Source organism: Octopus bimaculoides, chromosome 14 (genome assembly GCF_046866305.1).
Source record: "Octopus bimaculoides isolate indiv1 chromosome 14, ASM4686630v1, whole genome shotgun sequence".
Lineage (NCBI taxonomy): Eukaryota > Metazoa > Mollusca > Cephalopoda > Octopoda > Octopodidae > Octopus > Octopus bimaculoides.
The window spans coordinates 25,580,724-25,603,500 of NC_142941.1; the positions used below are offsets into that span (position 1 = coordinate 25,580,724).

General features: G+C 37.9%; 1 protein-coding gene across 16 annotated transcripts in view; it reads left to right on the forward strand.

Annotated features, from left to right (window-relative positions):
• The window catches only part of LOC106883611 (uncharacterized), a 187,491-nt gene that overhangs the window by 55,448 nt on the left and 109,266 nt on the right, over positions 1 to 22,777 (forward strand). For 9 of the 16 annotated variants that reach the window (XR_016244254.1, XR_016244257.1, XR_008265482.2 and 6 more), the window contains one exon: positions 7,402 to 7,456. The exons of 2 other annotated variants lie outside the window; for them this stretch is intronic. Coding sequence is in view for 1 of the 14 variants with exons in the window: in XM_089362560.1 (XP_089218686.1) it covers positions 7,402 to 7,456 (55 nt within the window). In the remaining 13 variants the exon portion in view is untranslated. Of the gene's footprint in view, positions 1 to 7,401; positions 7,457 to 18,755; positions 18,815 to 22,777 lie in introns of all 16 variants that reach the window. 5 more of the 16 variants (XR_016244253.1, XM_089362563.1, XM_089362562.1 and 2 more) reach the window with 2 other exon arrangements.

Consider the following 22,777-nt stretch of genomic DNA (forward strand, 5'->3'; position numbering starts at 1 on the left):
GATTGTGGTCTAATTCTTTGATTTCTGTGTCTATGTCGAGCGCAGTGTTTTCAGGCAGATTAATTTGCCTCTTCTCAGTGTCACTTTAGTACATTTATCCAGCACCAAGCTCATCCCGATGTCCTTACTGAAACTATGGACAATTTTTGAAGTGTTTCTCTGTTCCATAGTATTTTTAGTGAAAATTTTAAAATCATCCATGTATCGGAGATGGTTTATTGTTTGCCACTAACCCATAGTGGTTTCGTTTAACAAGTTTGTTAGCGGGATCATAGCAAGGCAGAAAACAGAGGTGACAGCGAGTCCCCTTGGAAAATTCCTCTTCTTATGGATATAGGGCAAGTTTTAATAACGTGATTCATTTTTCTGTGTTAAACTGGTTTTCCAGTTTGCTATTGCATCTTTGATATATTGTAGTAGCGTTGGAGCTACTTTGTGTGGAGAGATTCTAGTATCCATGAGTGTGGAACACTGCCGAATGCTTTCTGATAATCAACCCAAGTCATATTCAGGTTTGTCATTCTCTTCTTCAAGTCCTCTACAATGGGTCGATTTACCAGAAGTTTCTCTTTACAACCATACGTCCCTCTCGGTACCACTTTTGTTCTTCTGGTAAAGCATTGTTGTTTTCCAGGTGTATTATAAGCTGGCTATAGATGATTGTGAGGCTTTTGTAGATTATGGATAGGCACGTTATTGACATGTAATTTTGTGGATATATAGTGTCTTTCTTTTGGCGAATTAGGGGGGTTTGTCCTTCCAGTATCCAGCTTGGTGTTGATTTTGGCTTGCTTATTAATAAATTAAATGCTGCCGCAATGGCTATGTAGGTATGGGTGATGGTGAGGTGTTTCAGCCAGTTGCAGCTAGTCCTCAGTGTGTTCGTAATCTCTTGGCTTGTGATAGTGGGCCATACCTGTGGTGCTATTTTGCTCTTCCATTCCTTTTTCTTATTTATCCAAGGAGAATTTTTGCTGTGTCAATCTTGTTTGCTCCATATTCCTTCCCATGCATCACTTGCTACGCTTCCGTGTTGCTTGGGTGTGTGCAACATTGTGTTCCTTTTAGTTGCTGGGGGAGCACAAACACTTTCCGGTATTGTATTGCATGATATCGTTTGCTATGGGGTTTGTTTGCGGTCTTTTGTATTAATGTCTGTATTGTGTGATGTGTTTAACGAGAGTTGTGTTCTGTTGGGTATCCGGTTTGTCGAGTATATGTTGCAGTGGTTGTTTATTTTATTGGCTATTTTCTGTATAGAGTATGTCTCGCGTTTGTGGATTGTTTTATTGCTTGGGTTGGCTTATTGAATTGATAGCTTCTAGCGTAGGATGTGCGCTGTTCTTAGCAGGGCTATATTTTGGATAGTGTGTAGTGTTGAGGGTTCAGGTATACCTTCTACGTTTTTGTTCATGACTTTTTTATATCATACCCAATGATCAAATTATTACTGGTATTGTTTTCATGTCCCACTTAATCAATACTTAAATTTCGAGATCTTTGTGCGTTGACAATTTCTCCACTTCTTTTTGAGCGGTATTTTGTTCAGAAGGGACTACAATGTCTATCAGTAACTGGTTGTTTGTTTGTTTTCTAATACTTGATTATTAAGTCTGGGCGACAAACTATTATTATTATTATATATTGTCTTTGCACAGCTTCTAATGCTGGAGATGTACTACGGTGCCAGCTGTTCACTACCAGTGAACTAAAGTAACATCCCTTATTTTTCTAGCACCATCTGGAGTATTCGAGCGGTTCCAAGCAGTGATATTTTCTGCAAGTGCTCCATCCTTATTGCAGCCCCTATTTGTTCCTTGCATTTCTCAAGATTTTTACTCACTGTTCGCAGGGCTTCGACAATTATTGGTACAACTACCTGTGGTGCTATATCATTATCATCATCATCATCATTATTTTTATTGTTATTTATTTTCTTTTTATCACAGGTTTTGTTGGAGCTCCCGGAGTCTTGCATGCGTAGCGGACTTATTACCTTCAACCTACGGTACCATGCTATTCGTTCTTTTCAGCTATCTTATACTTTCCTGATTTTTCTGGCCGTGTCAACAAGGCAAACCTTTTGTAACAGTTCTACTAGGCACTCTATTCCAATTTCCTTTACATTCCCCTTGATGCCTTATTATACTGTTCCCAAGGACCCAAAAATAATTGGCACCATCTTCACCTTCTTCATTTTCCATAGCCGGGCTATTTCGTACTTAAGAGTGTTGTATTTATCTATCTTTTCACCTTTCTTCTTGATTATACGTGGGTCAAAGGTGCACGCAGCATCAACTATATAGCACATGTGGTGCATCTTGTCAACCACTACTAGGTCCCGTCTGTTATACACTAGCACCCGATCTGTTTGGATTTTTAAATCCCAGAGAATTTTGCAAGTCTCCGACTCCGCCACTCTCTGTGGTTTGTACTCATACCACGTCTTGCCTCTTTCTAGCCCCCAATTTTCGCACTTTACCAATGTAGCACATTCGCTACCTGGTCGTGTCGCCACAACCTGTTGTGGTTTGGGGCAAGTCTAAAGTGTTCGTTCGTAATATGGGAAATGGCTTCATCCACTTTATTGCAGATGCGGCATAGTGGAGACAATTCCTCATTCCTAAGGTTGACCCTCCAGTTCGTGTTGTTATTATTATTATTATTATTATTATTATTATTATTATTATTATTATTATTATTATTATCGTTATAATTATTATTGAGTGAGAGAGTAATGCATGCCATCAAAGTGAATCTGGGGTAAAATATACGAAGCCCAGTATAGCCATCATTACTACCCGTCTTATAAGGGTACACCAGACATATGCATCACAATTATATAAGCGCGACATGGTGATCTAACATCAAGGTAAGTAGCTCATGACTTTGCAGGTGGGGCTTAGTTGGAATTTTTTTTCGGGTCGAGTAACCCATCCCACTCAAAAGGTCCCTGAATAAGGTTTGTCTAAAGATGTTTCCAGAGGTGAATTAGTCAAATTCCAATTGCTCTCAACACATGGCTATGATGCTCCCCCACTACTTCTGCTCGTGATCAGAAATGCACATATCGTCAGCCACCAAGGGACATGATAAACTGGTTAAGGTCAAACAACTGACAAGCAAATCTGTGGTATTGAGCAGAACATTTACTGTAGCCATCTTTTATACCAAAACAAAACAGTGTATATGAAAGCATCTCCTATCAGTTAAGATGAGAAGCCATGAAAGCTACTGCCTGGTATTGCATCAGAGTATCTATTATTATTATTATTATTATTATTATTATTATTATTATTATTATTCAGTAGTTTTATTTTTATAACGTGCTTTCACATCACAACCGAGCGCAACTCTGTGTGACTTAGGTATGTGCTGTGGTTTGCTGTGATGCTCTTATGTTTACTGTATTGAAAGTGTTTTGCGTAGGATGTGTGCAGTGCCCAGTAATGCAATTTTCTGTATGTTATATATATTTGTAAGTCCTGGTGTTTGTGTTATGTATTTGTCTGAATATTTTTTTATTATACCTAAGGCACCTACTATGATAGGAACTGTTTCTGTTTTTAGATTCCACATTCGAGTTACCTCTATTTCCAGGTTTTTGTATTTTGAAAGTTTTTCCATTTCTTTTAGGGAAACGTTGTCATCTGCTGGTATTGATACATCAATTAGAAAGCATTTTTTTTTCTTCATGATCTTTGACAACTATATCTGGTCTATTTCCCTTAATTTCTCTATCTGTGTGTATTGGCATATCCCAGAGTATGGTTACTTTCTCGTTTATTGTGACCTTTTCTTGCGTGTGTTTATACCATATTTTTTCTGTTGTTATTCCATAGTGTTGGCATAGCTTCCAGTGTATATAGGTCCCAGCTCTTTCGTGTCTGTGAATATATTCCTTCTTAGCCAGGACTGGGCAGCCAGAGATAATATGATTTATTGTTTCTTGTCCATCTCCACATATTCTACAGTTACTTGTTATGTTTCTTTTCATTATATGTTTTCCGTGATTTCTGGTGGGGAGGCTTTGGTGTTGTGCAGCAATTAAAAATCCTTCAGTCTCTGCTTTGAGTCTTGAGCTTCTCAGCCATTGCTGGGATTTTTCTGCTTATTTCTTTTGCATTTCGTTTAGCCCAGTATTTACCATGTAGGGGCTTTTCTTGTCATCGTTTTATCATGGTCCGTTGTTGTTCTAGTTTGAGTTTGGATTTCATTTGTTTTATAGCTTTTGTTGTTTCTTCTTCTTCTTCTTCTTCTTATTTGTTAGGTATTATGATTTCTTGTTTGTATTTGTCAGCTTCCTTAAATACTGAAAACAGTTTTTTTGTTTTGCTCGTGTTTTGTGGCTATTTGTATTAGTTTTCCTTGCTTCTGGAGTAGGTATTTTTGCAGTCCTATGGTGATTATTTTATAATAGTTTTCTAGCTGTATAAGACCCCTGCCCCCTTCTGTGCGTTGTATATATAGCCTTTCTATGTCAAATTTTGGGTGGTGCATCCTATATCCTGTCATTATTTTTCTTGTTTTCCTGTCTATTTTAGATAGTTCGTTTAGTGTCCAGTTAAGGATATTGTAGCTGTAACTTATAACTGGGACAGCTAAAGTGTTAATACCTATTATCTTGTTTTTAGCATTGAGCTCTGTTTTTAGTATTGATCTAACTCGTCTATAATACTCTTTCTTTATTTTTTCTTTCATTTGTGTGTGTTGTATCCTATCTAGTTCATTGACTCCTAAATATTTGTATGGCTGGCTTTCGTCTAGTCCTCTTATTCCATTGGCTTTATCTAGCGTGATGTTGCTACTTTTAACTAATTTTTCTCTTTTCAGGGTTACTTTGGCACATTTTTCTAATCCGAATTTCATATCTATCCCCTTGGTAAAGCCATGTACTGTCTGTAGTAGTGTTTCCAGTTCTTTGTCATTTCTAGCGTATATTTTAAGTCATCCATATATAATAGGTGGCTGACTGTTTTGCCGTAACATTTGTATCCACATCCAGTTCTATTTAGAAATTCAGTTAAAGGTGTGAGTGCCAGGCAGAACAAGAGTGGAGAGAGCGTGTCTCCCTGGAATATTCCTCTTCTAATGGGGATGGCTTTCGTTTTCACAAGTCCCTTTTGTTTGGAGCTGTAGCACTGTCTACCATTTCTTCATAGAGTGCCTTGTGTATTTTATAATAATTGGTGCCACCTTGTTTATGGCTAGTGTTTCGAGAATCCACGTGTGGGGAACACTGTTGAAAGCCTTTTTGGTAGTCCACCCAGGCCATACTGAGGCCTTTCTTCTTTCTGCGGCTGTCTTCAGTTATGGCTTTATTGATCAATAATTGATCTTTACAGCCGTATAAACACTTGCAGCATCCCTTCTGCTCTTCTGGAAACAGGTTGTTATTTTCCAGGTGCTTACTCAATCTCTGCGATATTATTGCAGTAAAGGCTTTGCAGATCATAGGGAGACAAGATATAGGTCTGTAGTTTTGTGGTTTCTCCGTTTCCGTGGATTTGGGAATTAAGATGGTTTTCCCTTTCGTGAGCCATTCAGGCATTGTCTCTGGCTCTGCTAGTATGTTGTTAAAGTTTTCTGCCAGCTTTTTGTGCATTCCTGTCAGGTGTTTTAACCAGAAGTTGGGGATCTTGTCGTGCCCAGGTGCCTTCCAGTTGCTTAGTCTTTGCAGTGTCTGGGTGACCTCTTCAGTTGTTATAGGGGCCCAGAGTTGCTCAGTTCATTGTTTTAATGGTCCTTTTTTGGGGTTGTTGCTTCACCGACCATATTTGTTTCCAGAATTCTTCCAGTTCTTCTGCTGTTGGTGTTGCAGTAATGTCTATTTTATTTTTATCCAGTTCTTGGTAGAGTTTTTTGGGGTTGGATTTGAACTGTTTGTTTTGTTCTAAAGAAACGTTGGCGTTCCTCATACCGGCGGATCCTTAGTGCTTTGGCTAGGATATCTTGCTTTAGCTTTTCTTTTGCCCCAGGTAAGTCTTTTTCTGTAATGTTGTATTTGTACAGTATTTTTGTTTTCTTCTTGTTACTTAGTTGTGTTGATTATCTACTAATTTCGTTCAGAATCGATAAATCTTTTCTCTTTTTTTTAAATTTTGTTTTGGATATTATTTATCCACAAGGTCTGTTTGGGTGGTAGAACTCCTGTTCGGATGGGTTTGAGTGAGTATCCTGCTCCTTTTGTGGCTGCAGTGCCTGCCGCATATATTATGTCATTTAGCTCAGTGATATTGCCAGTTGTTTCTGTGGTTGGTCGTTTTGTGACGGCTAGGTTTATGCTATTTATTATTGATGTTGTTTTATTGTCTATTTTGATTTTTGGGAGATATAATCTGTGGTCCATTCCAAGATCTGTGGTTTTCAGTTCTTTGATTATTCTCATTTTCATAGTATCGTAATTATTAGGTTTCCCTTCGTTATTCCCAGGTTTTAGATTTGTTTTGCCTTCCTTTTCATTCATATGTTTGTCTGTGGTGTTCTGGATTGGTGCTTTTTGTACATTATTATACATCTCTACGGTCTTCGTTTTTGCCGGAAATGTTACGTTTGTCCTCGTGTTCTGCTATCTCAGTGTTTATATTATTATTTGGCATTGTTGTGTGACTACTATCTACATTTTCCTGATGTATCTTTCCTTTCAATTGTTTTATTTCTATTTCTGATATTTTTTTGCTTTAAGAATGTATCTTCTTATGTTAGCTAGTTTGTTAGGGTTCATTGTTTTATCGAGGAATTTATTTAGATTATTTTCTTCCATATTTTATATGTATGTGTTGTTGCGTTTTCGTTTTTTGGGTAGAGCACTGCTGTAAAATAGGCGTGTAGGATCGAAATGTATTCCTCACGTGTCCATTTATGCTGTTTTGGTTTTGTTTGCGGGACATGAGGAACAACGTCCGGTCCTTTATTTTGACGGTCATCGTTTTCGTAGGGTACCGGTCCGTTCATTTCTGTTGTCAGATTGTTTTGCACGTTCAGATCTTCGTACTTTTTGCGTAACAAGCTTACAGTACGCACTTCTCGGTTGTTATTCTTGGGTGGAATAATACCGGTATTATTTAATCTGTTTGTAATTTTTTTGTACATGGTGTTTGGGTCCGGAGATGGTCTGGTGTTGATGTAACAAGTGTTTTTACGTTCGCTGTGCGGGTAGTGGAGATATCAAGTTAAAATATATCAATATATTTAGAAAAATAGAAATAAATTTCAATGAGTATTACTTACTCGAATATAGTCCAACCCGTTGTCAGCTATTTGTTGGCTCCATGCGATGTCTTTATTTCCGATGTTTTTGGATAAATTTCGGAGCAGTGATTTATCGTTCTCACATGTTATTATTATTATTATTATTATTATTATTATTATTATTATTATTGTTATTATTGCTTTGCACAGATTCTAACGCTGGAGATGTACTACGGTGTCAGCTGTTCGCTACCAGTGGACTAAGGTAACACCCCTTATTTTTTGAACGTCGTCCAGAGTATTCGAGCGGTTACAAGCAGTGCTGTTTTCTACACGTGTGCTCCACACTTATTGCAGCCCCTATTTGTTCCATGTACTTCTCAAGATTTTTATTCACTGTTCCCAGCGCTCCGACAATAATTGGCACTAATACAACCTTTTTCAGTGACCACAACTGCTTAACCTCCCAAGCTAACCTGTCATATCTATCAACTTTTCTTTCTTCCTTATCACATACCTTGTTGCCAGCTGGGCATGCTATATTTATGATCCAGCATAGTTTGCTTTCTTTCTCAATTAAGACTATGTCTGGTTTCCTATTCTCTATTTCATGGTCGCACTGAGTCATAAAATCCCACAAGATCTTTGCATTATCATTTTCGATGAGTCCTTCGAGTTTGTGGTCGTACCAATTTTTTGCTCTGCCAAGTCCATATTTGTTGCAAAGTGTCGAATGGACAAGCCTGGCTATATTGTCGTGGCGTCTCTTATATTCGTTCTGGGCTAGTGACGTACATTGACTGGTAATATGCCATACGGTTTCACCATTTTGTCCACAGATTCGGCACTTATTACTTTCTGATGTGTTGTCTATTCTGTATTTTATGTAGTTTGTTCTTAGTGTTTGCTCTTGGTCAGCACAGATTAGAGCCTCCGTTTCCGGTTTTAAATCACTTTTAGTCATCCACAGCCATCTTTTTTCTCTGTCTGTCTTCAACATCCCTATGAAATTGTCCATGCATTCTTTTCTTTACCCACCTATTTTCAGTTTCATTCGTTTTCAATTGCTTGTACAGAGCTTTATCGTTGCCATCTTTCATCCTACAGAAGACTGTGGCATTTTTACATATCATGCTATGTTGTTTTCTTCTGCTCTAATGCTGTGTTTGCATCCAATAAGTCCTCTTCCCCCTCTTTTTCTTGGTACATACAGTTTGTCTGTGTCACTTTTTGGGTAGAGTGTCCCATATCTAATCAGCAACTTCCTTGTCTTTCTGTCTAAGCTGTTTAGTTCGTCTACTGTCCATGTGATTACTTCTGCTCCATATCTAAGGAGCGAAACCGCCCGGGTGTTGATAGCTTCGATCTTATTCCGTCCGTTTAATTTCGACTTAAGTATCAATATCAGTCTACGCAAGTACTCCACCTTAAATTTTTCTGTCATTTCTTTCTCCATCAATTTCTCCATTTCCAAACTCCCCAAGCACTTATATCCTGTATCTTCTACCTCCTCCGATGGTATCGTTAGCCCGTCTATACATTTGATTTTACCTCTCTTCAAGACGAACACACCACACTTTCTCAGTCCGAACTCCATTCTGATATCAGCACTGAAAGTATACACTGTATCAAGGAGGGAACTGACTTGGACTTCATCTTTACCTTAAGGTTTGAGGTCATCCATGAATAACAAGTGGTTGACTTTTTGTTGGCGGCTTTTCAATACATACCCAGTTTTGCTTTCCTCAGAATCAGTGTTAGTGGTATCAAGCACACTACTTTCTGATGTGTTATCTATTCTGTATTTGATGTAATCGGTTCTTAATGCTTGCTCTTGGGCAGCCCAGATTAGAGCATCCATTTCCGGTTTTTAATCAATTTTACTAATCCTTAGCCATCATTTTTCTCTGTCTGTCTTATCTTCAACATCCCTATGACATTGTCCATGCATTTTTTCTTTATCCACCTATTTTTAGCCTCATTCATTCTCAAGTGTTTGTAAAGTGCTTTATCTTTGCAATCTTCCATCCTACACAACCCCGACCATTCTTACTTCCAATAATAGTGGTTCTGCAGCATTTTTTACATATCTAGTTATGTTGTTGTTTTCTTCTCTTCTAATGCTGTGTTCACATCCAGTCAGTTCTCTTCCTCCTCTTTTTCTTGCTACATACAGTCTGTCTGCGTCAATTTTTGGTTGCAGTACCCCATATCTAGTCAGAAGCTTCCCTGTCTTTCTGTCTAAGCTGTTTAGTTCGTTTACTGTCCATGCGATCACCCCTTCTCCATATCTAAGGAGTAAAGCCGCCCAGGTGTTGGTAGCTTCAATCTTATTCCGTCCATTTAATTTCGCTTACTGTTGTTGTTGTTGTTGTCGTTATTATTATTATTATCAGGATGATATTCATATCAGTAACCAAGAGTGCCCATTTTGTAGTGTTTACATATTTTCCAGTGTAAATACTGGCCTACCCTATCGTAGTGATTTTTGTATTCGTTTGGTGTGAGCACAGGACATCTCGAAACTAGTTGGTCTATTGTTTCATTAATTGTATCGCAGAATCTGCATTCAGGGTCAGAACCGTTTTAAAGAACGTTAGCCTTGTAGTTTTTGGTTAGCAAGTTTTGATCTTGTGCTTTGATAATATTATCATTCATTAGTCTTATTTTCATCACGTGCTTTCACTGCACTACCGAGTGCAGCTCTGTGTACCTGGGTTATGAGTTGTGGTTTGTTGTGATGCTCTTATTGTTACGGCTTTGAAAGTGTTTTACGTAGGATGTGTGCGATGCCTAGTAGTGCTATTTTCTGTATGTTAGTCCTGATGCTTTTGTTATGTGTTTGTCGGAATATTTTTTTATCATACCTAATGCAACTATTATAATAGGAATAGTTTCTGTTTTTAGACTCCACATTCGAGTTACCTCTATTTCCAGGTCTTTGTAGTTTGAAAGTTTCTCCATTCTTTTAGGGAAACGTTGTCACCTGTTGGTATTGATACACCGATTAGACAGCATTATTATTATTATTATTATTATTATTATTATTATTATTATTATATGTTTGACTTTTGCTTTGCATTTGTACAAGTTGGATCCAAGTCTCACCCAGAGACCTCAAGAGACAACAAGTTAGAAGTTCATGTAGGTGTTTTACCTAGGGTACCATATATTTGAATTTGTACAGTGTTGTTCTAGAGAATGTTTTAAAATTTGAGATCACATAGACAGTATTTTACGTAGGATATGGGCAGTTCCCATGAGCACTATCTTTTGAACTTCAGCCATTTTGGGGTTTCCTGGTATCTGAGCTAGGTAGTAATCAACCCGTTTCGCTGTCATTCCCAAGGCACCTATGACAATAGGTATTGTTTTCGTCTTCAGATTCCACATTTTGCTCATTTCTATTTCAAGATCTTTATATTTGCTCAATTTTTGGTAGGTCTTGACAGATACGTTTATATCGATTGGGACAGTCATATCAATGAGGAGGCATGATTTTTGTCTGAAGACTTTCAGTATGATGTCTGGCCTATTTGCATCTATCTTTCTGTCAGTTTGAATGGTGAAGTTCCAGAGGAGTGCGATGTGATCATTTTCAAGTACTGGGGGTGGTTTGTGTTCCCACCAGTTTTTATTATGGGGCAAGTCCAGGTTTTTGCAAATTACCCAGTGAATATATTGTGCAGCTCTATCATGCCTGTTGAGATACTCTGTAGGCGCAAGCAAACTGCACATGAAGGCAACATGATCGATGGTCTCATTTTGTTGTTGGCATATACGACATAATAGGGAGCTGCCGTTCTTTAATATGTTGGCCTGGTAGTTCTTTGTAGGTAGGCATTGATCTTGGACTGCTATGATAAACCCCTTTGTTTCTGATTTCAAGCCAGAGGCCATTAGCCATTGATGGGTAAGGGCTTTGTCAATATCTGCATTATTCGCTCTCTTTGGGTATTTGCCATTGAGAGGTTTTCCATGCTATTTATCAGTCATAATATCTAAGGCAGCAATTTTAGCACGGGTTTTCGAGCGCTTAGCTTTTTCTGCGGGTGTTTCTAGTTCGTCTAATTCTTGAATTTGTTGTAATTGGAATTCACTTAGATATTCCTTTTCCTGTTTTGTTACTGAGTAAGATGCTTTCTTGCTTTCATGTTTTGAGACAAGTTTTAGCATCCAGTCCTCAGACTTTTTCAGATAGGTGTCTAGGACAATTGTGGCTACCTTCATTGTTAATGCCAGCTGTAGAATTCCACGGCCTCCCTCTTTTCTCGGCAGATAAAGACGTTCTATATCTGCCTTAAGGTGGTGCATTCTATGCATTGTCAACAGTTTTCGTATTTTTCTGTCAACATTACATATTTCAGTAATTGACCATTTAACGATGTTGAAACTGTAAGTCACGACTGGTATGGCTAGAGCATTGATCGCTTCGATCCTGTTTCTTGCGTTTAGCTCTGTCTTCAGTATTGCTCTCACCCTGCGATAACATTCTCTTCTGATCCTTTCCCTCGTCGCTGAATGCTTAATATTGTCCCCTTCAATTACCCCTAGGTATTTGTAGCTCTCCGCTGGTTCTAATTCGTTTATGACATTTTGCTGGTTAGGGTTCACATTAGATGTTTTTGTCATTTTTCCTTTGATAAAAGTAGCTTTTGCACATTTATCAAGGCCAAATTGCATCCTGATGTCATCACTGAATTGTTTAACAATCGCTAGTAGGCCTTTGAGTTGTTGGTCATTCTTTGCAAAAAGTTTTAAATCATCCATGTAAATGAGATGATTTATATTTTTATCAAATATTTTATAACCATACTGTGCATCATTGAGCAATTTGGAGAGAGGTATCAAGGCTAGACAGAAGAGGATTGGTGATAGTGAGTCGCCCTGGAAAATGCCACATGAAATTCTTACATCTCCAGCATTTAGAGATTCATTGTCATTGTTCAACGTCAGTGTGGTTCTCCATGATCTCATACTTACAGATAAAAAGTTTCGCAGAGTAGGAGCTATTTTATACATTTCCAGACATTTCCTAATCCAGCTATGTGGTAGGCTATCAAAGGCCTTTTTATAGTCTATCCAGGCTATTGACAAGTTTTTGTGTCGCTTGTGACAATCTTCTAAGATCATCTTATTGATGAGTAGCTGATCTTTACAACCATAAGATCCACGTTTACATCCCTTTTGCTCATTAGGAAATATGCTACTTTCTATTAAAAAACTATAGGTATACTCAGTTAGGACGGATGTTAGTGTCTTATACATTGTTGTTAAGCAGGTTATGGGTCGATAATTTTTTGGTTCGTTTGTTTCCTCATTTTTTGGAAGCAGGAATGTTAAACCATTAACTAGCCAAGAGGGCATCAAACTAGGATTTTGCAAAACATCGTTGTAAAGTTTTGTTAGCAGTTCATGGCTCTCTGGGAAGGCATTCAACCAGAAGTTAGGAATTTTATCCTTTCCTGGAGACTTCCATTTGCTTGACCTCCTGAGAGCAGATCTTATATCTTCTACCTTGACCCCTTCCCACTTTTGCTCCTCTAAGGAGTCTAAGTCTGTAGATATTCTATCAATCCAAGGAGCTTGTTCATTGTGTGTTTTATCTTCTGCCCAGATTATTATTATTATTATCATTATTATTATTATTATTACAGTTATTAACATTTAGTCGCCTTATTTTTATCGTGCTTTCACTGCACTACCAAACGCAGCTCTGTGTGCCTTGGGTATTTGCTGTGTTTGTTGTGATGCTCTTATTGTTACTGTATTGAAAGTGTTTTACGTAGGATGTGTGCGGTGCCTAGTAGTGCTATTTTCTGTATGTTATATATATTTGCTAGTCCCGGTGTTTTTGTTATGTATTTGTCTGAATGTTTTTTTATCATGCCTAATGCGCGTGTTATGATAGGAATTGTTTCTGTTTTCAGACTCCACATTCGAGTTATCTCTATTTCCAGGTATATGCATTTTGAAAGTTTCTCCTTTTCCTTTTGAGAAACGTTGTCATCAGTTGGTATTGATACACCAATTAGAAAGCATTTTTCTCTTGATGATCTCTGACGACTATATCTGGCCTATTGGCCTCTCTCTCTCTCTCTCTCTCTCTCTCTCTCTCTCTCTCTCTCTCTCTCTCTCTCTCTCTCTCTCTCTCTCTCCGCATACCCCATAGTATGGTTGCTTTCTCATTTTCTGTGACCTTTTCTGGCGTGTACCTATAGCATTTTTTTTCTCTTGTTATTCCATAGTGTTGGCATAGCTTCCAGTGTATATAGGTCCCAACTCTTTCGTGTTGACAATATGGCTTATTACTTCTTGTCCATCTCTACATATTCTGAAGTTACTTGTTATGTTTCTTTTCATTATGTGTTTTTGGTCATTTCTGGTGGGTAGGCGTTGGTCTTGTGCTGCAATTAAAAATTCTTCAGTCTCTGCTTTGAGTCCTGAGCTTCTCAGCCATTATTGGAATTTTGCTTTGTCCATTTCTTTTGCGTTTTAGTTTAACTCAGTATTTGCCGTGAAGGGACTTTTCTTGCCATCGTTTTAGTTTCGATTTCAGTTGTTTTACAGCTTTTGCGTTTTTTCTTTTTCTTCATAGTTGTTAGGTAGTATGACATTTTGTTTGTATTTGTCAGCTTCCTTAAATACTGAAAGCAGCTTTTTGTTTTGTTCGTGTTTTGTGGCTATTTGTATTAGTTTTCCTTGTTTCTGTAGTATGTATTTTTGTAGTCCTATGGTGGTTATTTTATAATAGTTTTCTAGCTGTTTCAGGACTCTACCACCTTCTGTTATATATATAACCTTTCTACTTTCTATGACAGATTTTGGGTGGTGAATCCTAAATCCTGTCGTTATTTTTCTTGTTTTCCTGTTTATTTTGATTAGTTCATTTAGTGTTAAGTTAAGGATACTGTAGCTGTATCTTATAACTGCGACGGCTAGAGTGTTGATACCTATTATTATGTTTTTCGCATTGAGCTCTGTTTATAGTATTAATCTACAGTATTCTTTTTTTATTTTCTCTTTCATTTGTGTGTTGTAACGTATCTAGTACATAGATTCCTAAGTATTTGTATGCCTGACTTTGGTCTAATTTTCTTATTTCATTTGCTTTATCTAGAGTGATATTGCAACTATTGATTAGTTTTCCTTTTTAAATGTTGCTTTAGCACATTTTTCTAAGTCAAATTTCATGTTTATTTCTTTGGTAAATACATAGACTGTAGTAATGTTTCTAGTTGTTTATCATTTATAGCGTACAGTTTTAGGTCGCCCATATATGACCGATTGTTTTTGCTGTAACACTTGTATCCACACCGAGTTCTGTTTAGCATGTCAGATAGAAAGTGTGAGTGCCAAACAGAAATGGAGTGGAGAGACCGTGTCTCCCTGGAATATTCCTCTTCTAATGGGGATAGCTTTGGTTTTTATGAGTCCATCTTTTGTCTGGAGCTGTACCACTGTCTGCCATTTATTCATGGAATGTGTTATATATTTTATGATTATTGGTGCTATCTTGTTCATGGCTAGTGTTTCTAGGATCCATACATGGGGAATACTATGAAGCGCCTTTCGGTAATCGATCCAGGCCATACTTAGACCCTTCTTCTTTCTGCAGCTGTCTTCAGTTACGGCTTTATTGATCATTAGTTGATATTTACAGCCGTATGAGCCCTTGCAGCATCCCTTCTGCTCTTCTGAAAACAGGTTGTTTTCTTCCAGATTCTTGCTCATTCTCTGTGATATTATTGCAGTAAAGGCTTTATAAATTGTAGGGAGACAAGTTATTGTTCTGTAATTCTGTGGGTTTGCCGTTTCAGTGAATTTGGAAATTAGGATAGTTTTCCCTTCCCTGAGCCATTCAGGCATTGTCTCTGGCTCTGCTATTATTTCATTAAGTTTCTCAACTAGCTTTTCATGTGTTCCTGTCAGATATTTTAACCAGAAGTTGGGGATCTTATCGTACCAGGGTGCCTTCCAGTTGCTTAGTCTTTGCAGTGCCTGGGCGACCTCTTCAGTTGTTATAGGGGTCCAGAGTTGTTCAGGTGCTGAGTTTGTTGTTTTGATAGACCTTTTCAGAGGTTGTTCTTTCGCCGATCATATTTCTTTCCAAACTTTTTCCACTTCTGCTGTTGGTGCTGCATTGATGTCAATTTTATTTTTGCCAAGTTCTTGGTAGTATCTTTTGGAGTTGGAGTTGAACTGTTTGTTTTGTTCAAAGAAACGTTGGTATTTCTCATACAGGCGGATTCTTTGTGCTTTGGCAAAGACATCTTGCTTTAGCTGTTCTTTTAACTCAGGTATACCTTTTTCTATAATTTTGTATTTACGCAGTTTTTTTTCTCTTCTTGTTGCTTAGCAGTGTTGATTGTCTACTAGTTTCGTTAATGAATGACATATCTTTTCTCTTGTTTTCTATTTTTTCGGGATATTATTTATCCACAGGGTTTGTTTGGATGGTGGCACTCCTATTTGGATGGGTTTGAGGGAGTGGCCACAGCGGCTGCCGCATATATTATGTCATTTAGCCTGGTCATATTTATATTTGTTTCTATTATTGATGTTGCTTTAGTATCAATTTCAATTTTTGCGGAGTACAATCGGTGGTACATACTGGCTTTCAGTTCTTTGATTATGTTCATTTTTAAAGTATCATAATCATTAGGTTCACCTTCACTGTTTCCAGATTTGTTTCGTATTCCCTCCTATTTTTCTCTTTGGTGTTCTGATTTGGTACATTTTGGTCATCATTTTACATTCCTACGATCTGGGTTTGTTGTCTTTCGTTGTTTACTTCCCTTTTGTTGGAAATGTTACGTCTGCCTTCGTGTTTTACAGTCCCAGTGCTTATGTGTGGTTACTAGCAACATGTTCCTGATGTATTTTTCCTTTTAAGTGTTCTATTTCTATTTCTGATTTTTTTTGGTTTTATTTTCAGAATATATCTTCGTATGTTAGCTAGTTTATTAGGGTTCATTGCTGTATCAATGTCTTTGTCTAGATTATATCTAGGTTATTTTTCATCCAGATTTTATATATATATATATATATATATATTGTTTTCGTTCTTCTGGTAGAGCACTACCGATGTTTTGGATAGATTTCCGAGCAGTGTTTTATCGCTGTCACATGTTAAACGTCCCCGGTGTGTCTTTATTACTATTATTATTATTATTATTATTATTATTATTATTATTATTATTATTGGGTGAATGAGTGAGTGAGTGAGTGAGTGAATGAGTGAGTGAGTGAGGAAGGGAGGGAGTGAGTGAGGGAGGGAGGGAGTGAGGGAGGGAGTGAGGGAGGGAGGGAGGGAGTGAGAGAGCAGAGAATGCCATCAAAGGGACACTGGGGTAAAATATACGAAATCCAGTATACCCATCATGACTACCCGTCAGATAAGGGTACACCAGACACATGCATCACAACCATATGTGCGCGACATAGTGGTCTCATATCAAAATAAACAGCGCATGATTTTGCAGGTGCAGCCCAGTTAGAATTTTCTTCAAATGGTCCTTGAATAAGGATCGTTTAAGGATGTTGAATGAAACACCCATGTTTCCAGAGGTGCATTATTCAAACTCCAAAAACTTCCTCTCAACACATGACTATGATGCTCCCCCACTACTTCTGCTCATAATCAGAGATGCATATACAGTCAGCAACTAAAGAATATGCTCAAGTGTAGGTCAAATAACTGACAAGCAAACATGTAGGTCAAACAACTGACAAGCAAATCGGTGATATTCAGCAGAATATTTACTGTAGCCCATCTTTTATGCCAAGACAAAACAATGTACAAGATAGCACTTCCAATCAGTTAAGATCAGAAGCTATGAGAGCCAGTACTAACTCTCAGCTTATTTTGCTGGGTATGATGAAAAGTTTCAGTTGTTCACAGCCAGCAGACTAAAGAGACACGTGTTTGCTGATCATGCTTCAAGAACCCTGCGAAGAATCCTTGCAGTTCCAAGCAATGCTGATTTTTGTAGGTGTTCTATCGTTACATCTGTACCAATCTTTTTGATCCAAGTTGGTAGTCGAGTGCTGATACTTCCAAGTGCACCGATTATTATTGGTATCACGTCTACTCATTGACCACACCTTCATATTTCCCACTTCAAATTGTCGTAGTTGTTCAGTTTTTCTTCTTTCTCTTTGATCTTGTTGTCACCAGAACATGCTATGTCGATTATCATGCAAGTTCTTCCTTTTTTATTTACAACATTGTCCGGTTCCGATGTCTGGTCAGGTGATCGCACTGAATCATTGCATCCCATAGGATTTTGCAATTTTCATTTTCTGTGACTCCTTCTGGGGTTTTCTCATACCACGTCTTTGCTCTTTGTGGGCCGTGGTTTCCACAGAGCTCCCAATGGATCGTTCTTGCCACATTGTCATGTCATCTTTTGTATTCGCGGTTTGCCAATTTCGGCCATCCACTAACGATGTGCCATATTGTTTCACCCCTCTCACCACAAATTCTGCGTTTGTCGCTCTCAGTGGTGTTGTCAATTCTGCACTTCTTTAACGCTTATTCTTGTACTGCATATATAAGTGCTTCTGTCTATATTCAAGTCACTCCTTCTCAACCATAGCCACCGGTCGTCTGTATCTGTCTTCGCATTCGTATCTCTTGCGTATTAACCGTACATTTTTCCATGCTGTTCCTGTTTTTTAGTTCTTTTCCTCTTTAATTTTTTCTTTCTTTACACAATTATCACTTTTGATGACGCTGGACTTTATCATGTGTCAACAGTGGTTCCACGGTATTTTTTACATACCACCCTAAGCTGTTTTCCCCTACTTCGATATAATCTAGGCAACTGATCAATCCTCTCCCACACATTCTTCTGAACAAGTACAGCCTATCGGTGTCACTCTTAGGGTGGAAGGTTCCGTGTACTTTCAATCTTTTTCTTGTCTTCAGGTCCATGTTCATCAGTTCTTTCTTTTTCCAGTTTATGATTACAGCTCCATACCGAAATGATGTTATCGCCCATATATTAACTGCGTGGATTTTATTCCATCCGGTCGATTTTGAGCTCAATACTAATCTTAGTCTTCGGAAATATTTCATTCTCAGTTGTTCTTTCATTTCCTTCTCCATGATTTCGTTGAACTCTAGTATTCCAAGATAGTTGTAGCCTTCCTTTTCAATTTGTTTAATCAGTCCTCTGTTAAGTAGTTTTTTCCCTCCTAGGGGCTGTACCTTGCCCCTTTTCAGGTACATTTTACCACACTTCTTGCGTTCGAATTCCATTCGGCTATCAGTACTAAAACAGTAGACCGTGTTCACTAAAAAATTCACTTGGGCCGCATCTTTTCCATACAGCTTCAAATCATCTGTGAAGAGGAGGTGATTGATTGTTTAAGATTTTCCCTTTAGCTGATATCCTAGGTTCATTTACTTAAGTACCAAGGTCAAAGGGATCATGCAGAGGACAAAAAACAACGGAGATAGGCTGTCGCCTTGGAAAATCTCTCTTCTGATGCCCAGGGTGCCCAAGCACAGTCCGTAGATTGACTATTATTGATATTATTATTTCTCTTTATCACAGGTTTTGTTGGAGCTCCTGAAGTCTTGCACGTGTAATGGGCTTGCTACCGGCAGTCTACGGTACCTATTCGTTTTTTTGTTTTCAGCTATCTAATACTTAAATGATTATTCTGGCCGTGCTAAGGAGGCAACCCTTTTGGCACAGTCCTACTGGGTACTCTATTCCGATTTCCTTTATATTCTTCTTGATGCCTTCTGATACTGTTCCCAAGGATCTAACAATAATTGGCACTAACTTCACCTTCTTCATTTTCCATAGCTGGGTTATTCCTTACTTAAGAGGGTTGTATTTATTTATCTTTTCGTCTTCCTTCTTGGCTATTCATGGGTCAAAGGGGCATGCAACATCAACTATATAGCATATGTCATGCACCTTGTCCACCACCACTATGTCCGGTCTGTACCTGATCATTTTGTATTGGGAAATCCAAGAGGAATTTGCTAGTCTCCGATACCACCACTCTCTGCAGTTTGTGCTCATACCACGTCTTGCCTCTTTCTAGCCCCAACTTCTTGCACAGTTTCCAATGTAGCACTTTCGCTACCTGGTCGTGTTGTCACAACATGTAGTGGTTTGGGGCAGGCCTAGGGCATTCGTTCGTGATATGGGCAATGGTTACATCCACCCTATTGCAGATGCGGCACAGCGTTGACAATTGCTCATTCCTAACGTTCACCCTTCAGTTCTTGGCCAAAGCTTGGTCTTGCGCTACTAGTATACTGCTTGCGGTCTCTTTTTTTAGGATTCTTTCATCAGCCAATCCTACCTATTTTTTCTATTATTGTTGTTGTTGTTATTGAGTGAGAGAGCAGCGCATACCATCAAAGTGATACTGGAGTACAATTATACGAAGCCCAATATACCTAACATGACTATCCGTCTGATAAGGGTACACCAGACACATGCATCACAACAATATGTGCGCGACATGATGATCAAGATAAACAGCACATGACCTTGCAGGTGGGGCCCAGTTACAATTTTCTTCAGGTCGAGTAGCCCATCCCGCTCAAAAGGTCCCTGAATAAGATTTGTTTATGGATGATGAACGAAACATCCATGTTTCCAAAGGTGAAATATTCAAACCCCAAAGAATTCCTCTCAACACATGACTATGATGCTCCCCTACTACTTCTGCTCATGATCAGAGGTGCACATATTGTCAACCACCAAGGTTAAGGTCAAACAACTGAAAGGCAAATCTATGGTATTGAGCAGAATATTTACTGTAGCCCATTATTTATACCAAGACAAAACAATGTACATGACAACACTTCCAAATCAGTTAAGATCAGAAGCCATGAGAGTCACTGCCTGGTATTGCATCAGGGCATTATTATTAATTATTATTATTATTATTATTATTATTATTATTATTATTATTATTATTATTTTATGTTTGACTTTTGTTTTGCATTTGTACAAGTTGGATCCAAGTCTCACCCAGAGACCTCAAGAGACAACAAGTTAGAAGTTCATGCCTAGGGTACCATATATTTGGATTTGTACAGTTTTGTTCAAGTGAATGTTTAAGAAAACATAAGAAAATTATGTGTTTGCTTTAAAATTTGAGATCACATAGACAGTATTTTACGTAGGATATGGGCAGTTCCCATGAACACTATCTTTTGAACTTCAGCTATTTTGGGGTTTCCTGGAATCTGATCTAGGTAGTAATCAGCCCGTTTCGCTGTCATTCCCAGGGCACCTATGACAATAGGTATTGTTTTCGTCTTCAGATTCTACATTTTGCTAATTTCTATTTCTTTATATTTGCTCAGTTTTTGGTAGGTCTTGACAGATACGTTTATATCGATTGGGACAGTCATATCAATGAGGAGGCATGATTTTTGTCTGAAGTCTTTCAGTATGATGTCTGGCCTATTTGCGTCTATCTTTCTGTCAGTTTTAATGGTGAAGTTCCAGAGGAGTGCAATGTGATCATTTTCAAGTACTGGGGGTGGTTTGTGTTCCCACCAGTTTTTATCATGGGGCAAGTCCAGGTTTTTGCATATTACCCAGTGAATATATTGTGCAGCTCTATCATGCCTGTTGAGATACTCTGTAGGCGCAAGCAGACTGCACATGGAGACAACATGATCGATGGTCTCATTTTGTTGTTGGCATATACGACATAATAGGGAGCTGCCGTTCTTTAATATGTTGGCCTGGTAGTTCTTTGTAGGTAGGCATTGATCTTGGGCTGCTATGATAAACCCCTCTGTTTCTGATTTCAAGCCAGAGGCCATTAACCATTGGTGGGTAAGGGCTTTGTCAATATCTGCATTATTCGCTCTCTTTGGGTATTTGCCATTGAGAGGTTTTCCATGCCATTTTTCAGTCATAATAGCTAAGGCAGCAATTTTAGCACGGGTTTTCAAGCGCTTAGCTTTTTCTGCAGGTGTTTCTAGTTCGTCTAATTCTTGAATTTGTTGCAATTGGAATTCACTTAGATATTCTTTTGCCTGTTTTGTTACTGAGTAAGATGCTTTCTTGCTTTCATATTTTAAGACAAGTTTTAGCATCCAGTCCTTATTATTATTATTATTATTATTATTATTTTGCTTCTATATCTTCTGCAGGAGTTACCTCAGTTCTATATATATTAACCAAAATGAAGTAGATTGACAAGTTTATCTTTTGAACCTGTGGAAGACGCACGAGATGTCGAAATATCGTTCACTTGATAACAATGGCACTCTTCTATTTTTGTTTCTATATCTTCTGGAGGAGTTACCTCAGTTCTATATATATATTATTATTATTATTATTATTATTATTATTATTGTTATTCAGTAGTCTTATTTTTATCACGTGCTTTCACTGCACTACCGAGCGCAGCCCTGTGTGCCTTGGGTATGTGCTGTAGTTTGTTGTGATGCTCTTATTTTTCACTGTATTGAAAGTGTTTTACGTAGGATCTGTACGGTGCCTAGTAGTGCTATTTTCTGTAGTCCTGGTGTTTTCATTATATATTTGTCTGAATGATTTTTTATCGTACCTAATGCGCCTACTATTATAAGAATTGTTTCTGATTTTAGGGTCCACGTTCAAGTTATCTCTATTTCTAGATCTTTCTATTATGAGAGATTTTTCCGTTTCTTTTAAAGAAACGTTGTCATCTATTGGTATTGATACATCGATTAAAAGGTAGTGTTTTTTTCCGTGATCTCTGACAACTATATCCGGTCTATTAGCCTTGGTTTCTCTATCTGTGTGTATTGGCATATCCTAGAATATGATTGCTTTCTCATTTACTGTGATCTTTTCTGGTGTGTGCCTATACCATCTTTTTTCTGTTGTCATTCCATACTGTTGGCATAGCTTCCAGTGTATATAGGTCCCAACTCTGTCATGTCAGTGAATTTATTCCTTCTTAGCTAGGACTGAGCAACCGTAGATGATATGATTTATTGTTTCTTCTCCATATTCTGCAATTACTTATATTTTTTTACTATGTGTTTTTGGTGGTTTCTTATGGGAAGGTTTTGATCTTGTACTGCAATTAAAAACCCTTCGATCTCTGCTTTTAGTCCTGAGTTTCTAAACCGTTGTTGGGAATTTGGTCTGTCTATTTCTTTTTTGTTTAGCTAAACATAGTATTTTCCATGTAAGGATTTTTCTTGCCATCGTTTTATCATGATCCGTTGTTGTTCCAGTTTCAGTTTGGCTTTCAGTTGTTTTACAGCTTCTGTTGTTTCTTATTTTTCTTCATAGCTTTTTTTGCATTTTTCAGCTTCCTTAAAGACTGAAAACAGTTTTGTGTTTTGCTCGTATTTTGTGGCTATTTGTACCAGTTTTCCTTGCTTCTGAAGCAGGTATTTGTTTAACCCTTTGGTGGTTATTTTATAATAGTTTTCTAACTTTATAAAGCCTCTACCACCTTCAATACGCTGTATATATAACATTTCTATGTAAGATTTTGGATAGTGCACCCTAAATCCTGTCATTATTTTCTTGTTTTCCTATCCAGTCTGATTAGTTCATTTAGAGTCCAGTTAAGAATATTATAGCTATAACTT